The 10,436-nt window shown below is 33.8% G+C and overlaps 1 protein-coding gene across 1 annotated transcript; it reads right to left on the minus strand.

The window, feature by feature from the left end:
• Nucleotides 1–6,965: 6,965 nt before the first annotated feature.
• On the minus strand, nucleotides 6,966–9,478 carry LOC127842157 (zinc transporter ZIP2-like). Its single transcript, XM_052371505.1, has 2 exons — nucleotides 8,872–9,478; nucleotides 6,966–7,508 (listed from the first exon to the last, which is right to left on the minus strand). Exons 1-2 carry the CDS (start codon nucleotides 9,476–9,478, stop codon nucleotides 7,243–7,245), a joined length of 873 nt encoding a protein of 290 aa, XP_052227465.1. The 3' UTR covers nucleotides 6,966–7,242.
• Between the last annotated feature and the right edge of the window lie 958 nt (nucleotides 9,479–10,436).

Here is a 10,436-nt window from a genome sequence, read left to right on the forward strand (position 1 = left end):
CATTAAATTTATACATGACTTAACGATAACCTATTGAAAACACAATATTAAAATAACAGAAAAACAAACTGCATTAATCAAGTTCAGTTAGGTCGCTAAAGTCACACATAGTACAGCCAGTGCAAAGAGATGAACACATAAAAAATAATATAACGATACAATAATTAAAAAAACAGTATAAATTAATATAAAAAGCACAAATCTGTGTATTAAGTATTTAGTTCATGAATGACAATTGCAAAGCCGACAATTATATGCACTAAATTAAGGTAGCGCACCCATAATGATTTCCCGCGATTTCTTCGAAGATTGAAGAGCCTGTGGAAGGTTGCCTTTGCCGAGTGGTTAAGGCGATAGACGATGCATCTGAGTTTTTAGTGAATCTGAGGTTTTTTAATGAACATAATAATTTTGATTTGCCACATAACGTTTATCCGGAGCTAGATAGACCTATCTCTGTCGAAGAAATTGTTAAAGCCGTTAAACTACTCAAGCGGAACAAAGCCCATAGACTTGATAATTTGTTGAATGAATACTTTATAGAATCTATTGACATTTTAGCTTTGCCTTTGAGTGACATGTTCAATAAGATAAAAGACTCTGGAGTTTTCCCCGAAGCGTGGACAGTCGGTATTATTGTTCCATTACACAATCAAAGTACTGGCAGTACTGGTGTGACGATGCTTTTGAAGAGGATGTATATAAAACATCAATTTCAGTTTATCTATATCACCACAATTGTGTATGTTGATACGAACATTGGGTACGATAAAAAATTTGGGTACGAACATGTTGGGTACGAAAAAAAAATTTGGTACGAAAAAAATTTGCGTACGAAACATTTTTGGTACGAAAAAAAGTTTAGGGGTACGGGGAAGTAGTACCCGTGGGTAACCTGACCCATTTAGCGAAACTGGGAGGCGGGTCACATTCTTGTTCATTAAGTATGGCAATACATTCATGATGATTCTCGAAAGTAGGTATGAGCACATAGCCGGACCATGTGAGTTCAATCGTATGAGCACTTGACTATCCGAGTTCGCCCACGAACATATGGATAAGTTAACTAATAGCGAAATGACCTTATACATGTATATGCTGAAATCTAACAATCGAACGAAATATCAAAAATGGTATGTACACTTAGGTGGTTGTGTAATTTCTGTTAGAATATATCGTATTCAATATGTAAATTTTAAATGATTGTGCCCGCACTTAAGTTTGTTTCCTTGTTTGAGTCTATACGCGCCTAGGCTGCACCCAGTGTGTGTATTTGGGTTTTTCCAAGGTAATGAGTTACCTCCGCACTGAGGCTGCATAATGTTGGGACCCGGAGTGGGTCCAGCACTCCTACCTAATAAGATTAGATTGACGACAGTTGGGACGAATTTTGAATGATAGCTGCAATTTCCAGCTATTTGTTTTGTACTGAAATACTATTTAATTTTTTATATGGACAAATGCTGCGGGGGGGGGGGGGGGGGTGAAATTTTCCGGAAAAAAACAACTGTCAGGAATGGTAACCACAAAACATACAAAATATATCATTGCGCCGGGAGCGGGAATCGTACCGGTGTCGTAAAGGTGAAAAAGCGAACGTCCTTACCACTGCGCTAGCGGGACGGACAACTACGCAAAGAAATGTTGTTTTATCTATATATATCATAGCAGTGCAGCGTTTACAATTTGCAGCCACGTAAAAAGTTAATTTTACATGTTTTTATTCGCAATTTATTTACTAAATCGAGAACAAATATCAAACAAAATAGAGAAAATATATAGTTGTTTCATTGGTCAATAAAAATTAAATGGATGTAAAATTACTAATTTGAAATTAACGTTCTGATACACTTATTGAATCTGTTTCCCCAGGATATGCTGTTCTATTAATATTTACCTTTATCAACACGAACGACAACTCTGCTAGGAGAATGTTATCAATGAAAATCAACATGCAATTTCGTACGCAGTGGCGAATGCCAAGGGAAGTAAATGAAAAATCGAGTTATCTCAATCGGACTGGCTCGGTCTTTTACATAGGTCGCCATAGGTCGGTGAAGAATTTTTTTACTGGTTATGGTTACAATATACCAAAAGATGTCCTACACAAATTCAATGTAAAAGCAATAACTTCAACAAAAAATAAAGTCAAACTTTTGCGCATAGAGACCCCCATAACCATACCTTTTCTTAACGAGCATTCCAAGCCGCAATGATTTAGACAATAAAAAAGGGGGGTCATGCGTTTTGCAAGAAAGAACTCGATGCGAATCAGCGGTCACTGTTTTATAGCCATCAATTTACCAGGTTCGTACCAGTGGATGAGGGTTTCCCGCCATTTGTCAAAGTCTCATGTAGTCTTTAACCTTCAAGCAAATAAGTGAATTTCTGTTAAACATCAATGTTTTCCCTACCACATGCACAAAGAAACGTTCTAAAATAAAGCCATGGCAAGTGCCCACACAGAAAATTGTGTCTTCTTATAAATGATGTTCAGGTTTTTAAAGAGTATAGCATTGCACTCCCAAAAGATTTAGTATATTGTAATCTTATCAAACCTTGGGCGCTGCTGTTCCAGCATCGTCAAAAAGGGCTCCGAGTCAGATGTAAACAACTACAAAGGTATTACACGTGTAAGCCGTCTTTCTAAACTGTTTACATCAGTTATTAATAAGAGAGTTGAACATGTCTGCAATGAATATAACATTATTTCGAACGCCCAATTCGCATTTCGAAAAGAACGTTCTACTGTAGATGCAATATTTATACTTCAGTCATTAGTTCAGAACTATATATTTGAAAATAAACGTCTGTATGTTATTTTTGTCGATATGATGAAATGTTTTGATTCTATTTATAGGAACGGTCTTTGGTTGAAAATATATAAATCGGGAAATCAGGGTAAAGTTTTACGAGTTGAAAGAGATATGTATAACAATGTTAAATCATGTGTTAAGTCATTTTCTTCATTTTCTGATTATTTCTCATACTCAGTAGGCTTGCATCAGGGCGAGGTAATGTCCCCTTTGCTATTTTCTCTCTTTGTTGAGGACTTGGGACTTTATCTCCAAGATGATATTAATGCAGGCATACATTTAGATAATGTTATGATTTTATTACTATTATTTGCTGACGACATGGCTATTATAGGTAAAAATCCAACAGAAATTCAAAACCATTTAATAGACCATGTGTATACTTACTGCAATAATTGGGGATTGCAGGTTAACATAAATAAGACCAAAATTATGGTTTGTCGTAAGCGAGGTGGATTACTGACCTCAGAGAAGTGGATCTACAATAGTCATTCAATAGAAGTTGTAAGTGATTTTAACTATTTAACTGTTTGATGCCTTTGTTGGCTCTATTATCAATTATTGAGCAGAAGTTTGGGGATATACTAAGTCAAAGGAATAAGAAAGGCTGCATCTAAAATTCTTAAAACGTCTATTAAAAGTTAGACTTAATACATTTTATAATATGGTTTATGGCGAACTTAGGAGATATCCGCTTTATATAAATAGATATGTACGATAACTGAAATTGCACAAATTGGGTATATAATATTAACAAGATGTTAAATGATTATGGTTTTTCAGATGTATTCGAAAAAGTGCATCATTTTTGTTTGTATTTAAATGTAGAATTTATAACTCTTTTAATAACAATTGGTACAATGCTGTGAACGAAAGCTCTATGATGAATATGTATAGGCAGTTTAAAGCATCTCTAGTATAGGAACCATATCTAAATATTTTACCTAAATCATTAAGAGCATATGTTAGTAGATTACGTTTATCTGTACACCCTTTGAGAATTCAAATGTGTAGATACGCTAGAAATGTAGAGGAAGGATCTGTAAGATACTGCATGTTCTGTGTTTTAAATGACATTGAGGATGAATATCATATTGTTTGTGTATGCCATTTGTATAATGATTTTAGAAAACAATACATGAAAAACAACTATTATATCAAACCATCTGTTTATAAATATTTGAATTTGTTAAAAACGGAGGATAAAATGGAACTTATTAATCTGTCACTGCTTTTCAAAAACGCGCTTTCTATACGATCAAGACTGATAAATGATATTTCATAATATATTTATCTCCTGTATACTTATATAGTATGTAATATATTACCAACTGCATTTGTAACAATCTTATTTTAAAAACCACGAGTTTTGCTTTGTGTTTGTTTTATTTAAAATATGTTTTTCTGCTTATTTATTTTTTGTTTCAAATCACGTGACAATTAATATATATGTGCGATTGTATATATATATATATATAAATATATATATATATATATATATATATATATATATATATATATATATATATATATATATATATATATATATTTATTTATTTATTTATATATATTTATTTATAGACGATGTACTTTGTATGGGATTTTCCCGCGCAGGTTCGAATCCTGCCGACAACTCATACTTTTTGCGACGCGTTTTATTTATTTTCTAACGTTAATTGATTTAATATAGCATATAGGCTATGTTTATTGTTAAATTTGTTGCAACTTGTATGCATATTCTTCAATTTTTTAAATTAAAACAACGATTTGGCTAAATTGGGTGATTTACTGCTGAAAATAAGAATCATGCATGTTGCATTTGTATTTTTATTTCAAAAAGTAAACGGTAAATCTGTCTATGTGTTGGTATTTTTGCTGTATATAGTGTATCAATAAAAACTTAGTTCAAAATATAACTTAAATGATACTATTTTGAATTTTATGACACTTTGTTTTTAACAAACCCAATTTCTACTTGGCTAAAACACTTCCATTTCATGGCGCTCTTCCATAGATAACACGTTATAAAATGTAAATGTCTGTAAAAGAATACTTATTTCATCTTGTTTAAACATTAAACATCTTCACTGCATCTGTACCCACCAACTGCATGCCCATATTTGGATATCTGGATGAATTATAAAATTTCATATACCACAGGTGTGCAAATAAACTGGACAAAAGCCGAGCGTGGGGGTGGTTTTGAAAAAATCAGTTTATATTTTTTAAGCAAGGAAAGGCTAACTAAAAGTTTGCATGTTGTTCAGTGAAATAATGCTGATAAAGAAAATAATACATTATATTAATTTTGGAAAGGTGCTCATTATGGGTGCGCTACCTTAATTGTAACAAAATAATGACAGACGATTGAGGTCTATTAAGCTTAATAAACAATTTGTTTACTGCAAAAAACAATACATCATGATAATGTTTAAAGCTATTATTGCCCACATTATCATTTTTACTTCAATCGGCACAATATTTAGGCCGTGCTCTGTGAAAGGGGTTTAATGAATGTGCGTAAAGTGTCGTCCCAGATAAGCCTGTGCAGTTCGCACAGGCAAATCATAGACGACACTTTCCGCTTTAATGGTGTTTTTTGTTTACAGAAAGTCTCTTCTTTGCAAAATTCCAGTTTAGGCGAAACGTTTCGTCCCTGATTAGCATGTGTGGACTTCACAGGCTAATTTTGGGCGACACTTTACGCACATGCATTTAACCCCCTTTTAACACAGCACTTTTCATTTATAAACACGACACAGTGATGGCATACATGCGCAGCGACACTATACATTTCCATGACGTTAATATCTGTACTTGTTATAAATTGCATATAAAATGCACTCGGTTGATTATTTAATGTTATTTTATAGGCTTGGCGAATATATTGCATTGCGTTTTTTTTGTTTAATGTTTGTGTATTAGTAGCGACAATATACGTTTCGATTACGTGAATATCCGTACTTGTTATAGCAAAAATGCACTCGGTTAATTCTTTAATGTTATTTTATAGGCTCGATGAATATTTTTAATTGCGTTTTTTTTGCGCTGTTTGTTTAATTATATTGCATTCGTAGCGGTCACTTTTATGACCATTGTATGAAATATTATCTTATCATTCAAACGCATACATCATAAACATTAAAAGAAAATGTCGGTTATGCATGCGTTCAGTATATTCTTGTTGATTTAATAACATAAACGTAAGTGTACAAATATCACATTAGTATTATGCACGTGCCGACCTCGCAATGACTGCGAATGTTCACTTCGTACTGATCATACCACAGGCTATTGGTATAAGATGTACCCCCCCCCCCCTCCTCTTATCTGCTAGCCTCCTACTAAAGCCGTTAAAAATAGTCACTTTGTTATACACAATACAATAAAATGATTAGAAAACAAATTATTATTGTTAACTTATATATGTTCATGAACTTTGTCAATAGCGTCATATGTATACATCAAATAGTTTTCGAGTTATGCTCGGGGCTAAACAGTCATGACTGATAACGCAAGATAAAGTTAACATACAGTCAAAGTGTATTTAATAATTTGATGCGACAGATACAGTCGATATATAAGCGTATCACAATGCTGTTGCTAAGAACTGAAACATAACAAATAACACAATAAATTATAAATATACAATTAACAATAGTAATAAAAATGCGTATAACACGTCAAAATCAATTTCATGGGAACTACGTTCATGTCCATAAAATAATACAACATAGTCTTAGATACAATAACTAATTTAAATAGAAGTAAGTTTCAACCATGTGGCAGTAATCATGGCAATTTGATAATCGATTATTGTTAATGTATATAATTATATAGTCTCTTATAAATAATATTATGATTGGTCGCATACATGAAACTGTGCTTTTTATATGTATTTTAATTGTATATGTATTGCGAATGAGACTTTAATAAAATATTGAATTGATGCCCAAGAAGATTATTATACATAATACCAATTACATTGTAACGTAATAAATTCAAGTTAACTTAAACGACAGCATGATAATTGCTATAAAACAATTTATCATTTAGATATGTATGGTACCCGTTATCAAATATCATACAATAGTAATACGTATTTCTAACACAAACAATTCATTCGGTAACGTATTTAATGTTCTTTTTCATCTTTAACGCAGTGGTCATTAAATTTTATGGTCCATTTTTGTATATGCAGCTTTACTTACAAATTCATACGTCTTGAAAATCGAAAACAATTCAGAAACGTATGCGTTCATAATGTATTTAATGGTCAAATTTTGACCTAAAAGCAAGTGCGAAAATAACACCATCGCAACATGCAATCCATTTGCACATACAGACCTTAAAATTACTGCAAATGTTCACTGTGTATTGGTTCTACTTATTGCGTTGAAATTGCCATATGCTGTCATAAACCGTGCTAGTCATTGGTCATTAGGCGCACAAGTGCAATGAGTACAAATCCGATAAAGCTAAACATAATTTTCAGCAATTCTGGATCTTGTGCGCCCAATTCCCGAAATAAAATCTCGAAAAACGTCACAAACAGGAAAGTCCCTGTGGCAATTCCTTGCAGAACCGCAGGAACGGTCTCCCTTGCGGTGACGTCATCGAAACTATTTATAGCTTCGCCGATAAGGATTCCGATCGGACTAATAATGGCCAGGAATACAATAACAAACACGGCTTTCTGAACAGAACAGAACAGAACAGAACTTTATTTGTTTTCACAGGTTACAAAACAATGACATTTTGTAATAACATGTGAGCATATGTATAAGATAATTACACAGATATGAAACAAACAGTATTATATACGATACATCATAGTAGATCAATTGGGAAAGTGGTTGTCATGTGAAAATTCTCCAGTAGAGGGTCAGTAACATAATGGTTATTTAAACAATATATTGTCTACAAACAAAAGAAAATTTGGGTTTCGAACCCGTAGGTGTTGGATAATTAATAGTTAAGTACGTATGTGAATTCGTTCTAATTACAAAATAATGTATAGTGTTCACCGACAACCACATTTGTTATAATAGTACTTCTACAAAAGTAACACCAACAACAACATTAAATAGTTAACAGTTAGTGGTGGAATATTTATCTGGATACACTCCATATTAAAGATTAGGATTAATGATTTACAACAACAGCGTTAGTTATAATAATACTTCTAATAATAGTAACAACAACAACAACGATGCTAATAATGATAGTAATACTGATAATGATGATACTAGTAATCATGATGATGATCGAGATGACGACAATGGTGATGACCATGATGATTATGATAGTGGTGATTATAAAGCTAGGAAGAGCAAATATTACGATTACACTTAACATAAGACAGGGAACATAGTTCTACCATTTTTTCATTATTATTATTTATTTATTTTTAATTATTTTTTACGTGACATTTCCTTTATTTAATACATACAAGAACATGCATTCGAGTAGTGAGTTTTAATTTTTGCAATATCCATTTTTTAATGTGATTTTATGGTTGAACGTAGGTAGGTCTTCCTAGTATAAATAGAGTACTCTCCCGTCTAATAAAATGAGGGAGGGTAACCGTCGGGGAACTATTAAGCAATTAAATAGTTCGGTTAGACGTTTATCGGGAATTTCAGTTCATAAAATGTAAACGATAATAAGCGTACAACCCTCTATGGTGCCCCTGCGTTGTGTGGATTGTCGATAGAAGCGATAACTGGCATTTCATTGACGGGAGTGTTATATAAACGTGATGAGACAGTGTAGCGTAATATTTAATTGATGGATGAGTTGGACTGTTTGTAAACGTAATAGAGTGGAACTTTTAACAATGGCAATTGGATTATTTCGTGCGCCATAGCGAGGTAGGTTTTATATTATTATGTGGGTCATTAATTCTAGAGTATTAGAGGTATACTTCTCAAAAGAAAATACTGTGTCTTTAGGTACATGTATGCAACTATTTTATTACGAGCGCAGAAAGGCATTGATTAAGTGTTTCATAAATAAAGCTGTGTTTTTAAGTGTGACAGGATTGTTAGTGCACATTTCTTTGCGGATGCGAGAATCTCCAAAGACTGGAGGCCAATTGTGAAGAATACTAGACACTTGTGTAGAGCAACAGCTCCAAGAAGCTGCCAAACCTTGGACGATTTTGTCATAAGTCCTATCGCCAGACCATCGAAAATCATATGCAGTGACAAGGCAACCATTAAGACAATCCCTCGTATTTTCAAACGTCTGATGTCATCTGCGTCAATGTCTAAAGCGCTTCGAATGACATCGTGTGTGCTTGGCTTTACGTCAACTTCCGGAGACGCCTTATTGCGAATAATGATCCGGTCACTGTTGTAGAACACGACTTCCGTCTGAAACGGCGTCCCATCACGTGACAACCCACTTCCGGCGTAAGGATTGATACCAGATTTGTCTACGGATTCGCCCACAGTGCCATATGTGTGGTAGGTTAAATCGTCAGCGTATGAGGAGTCTTCGAATTCGCTATGTACTAGAATCTCATTGCCGTTATCTTTGACATCGGCGCTGTTACCAATTCCGTTGCATTGTATTTTGTTTTTCTCTTTTTTTCTTATTGTGGCGCTTGTGGCTTCACTGCATTGGAAGTTGAGCCCAAAATAGGACGAGCAACACATATGGGAGAAATGCTCAATAGCCAATATCAAGAATAGGCCAATACATAAAAGTAGTTCAGTTAAAGGGTATTCAGTATGATAACTGTAATGTTCAAGCGCATTTTCCATAGCCTCGCGCGCTTCCGGCAAAAGATTCAAAAGTGATACGCAAAAAAAATACTCCGCCTAAAAGCAGTTCTTCAGGCTGACTGCGCGTTTTAGCTTATCGGAATTTTCTAAATTATTAATCAGACACTTGACCATCAAAATCGACAAAATTCCACTTAAAATGGATAATCCAAACAAAATAAACAAACTTGCAATCTTGCTGGAATCCATGACTATCGCCCGATTTCGCCAGGTGTTGTTTATCCACAAACGCACAAAGATATTAATATCGGTTACTCTCCACGCACATACGTTTATTGAATCACACAACCTTAATTGTAAATACGAACATCCACGCAAGTTAACGTAAATACGGACACGACTGTGGTTTTTGTATCAACAACTGACTATTGTTAAATCGTTCATGCAAATCACGGTAATTCACGACCATTGAAAACCACAGCGTTGTTTGGTAGACGATTGATGAACTGAGACGAATGGCTTTTGAACGATACAAAAAAAAAAATTATAACGTGTATTTTTCTTCAATTAGACAATCCAGTACCATGTTCATTCATTAAACTCGACTCAAAGTTCTAAATTAAAAAGCTAACGTTCATCCACGTGTATCAAACTGCACATTGTAATGCGTTTTTCAACGATCGCCTGGTCTCAAATATCTTCCATCAAAATGAGCAGTTTTTAACGTCAATTTTAATTAACAAGTGTGTTTACGTTTTAAAGCAGTTAATATTATTTGTCTGCATCACTGGTTAAGTTTAACTTAATTAAACGTAATCAGATAAAATAACACATTCGACATCATGCATGGTATATGGCCTTTCGTTATTAAACATGTGACCGTGTATCT

The sequence above is a fragment of the Dreissena polymorpha genome, chromosome 8 (genome assembly GCF_020536995.1).
Source record: "Dreissena polymorpha isolate Duluth1 chromosome 8, UMN_Dpol_1.0, whole genome shotgun sequence".
Lineage (NCBI taxonomy): Eukaryota > Metazoa > Mollusca > Bivalvia > Myida > Dreissenidae > Dreissena > Dreissena polymorpha.

Coding starts and splice junctions, on each gene's coding strand:
- LOC127842157 (XM_052371505.1), bottom strand. CDS start 9,478: ATGTGTTGCTCGTCCTATTTTGGGCTCAACTTCCAATGCAGTGAAGCC. Junction 7,509..8,871: donor TCTCGCATCCGCAAAGAAAT/GTGCACTAACAA, acceptor CTGTTCAGAAAG/CCGTGTTTGTTATTGTATTC.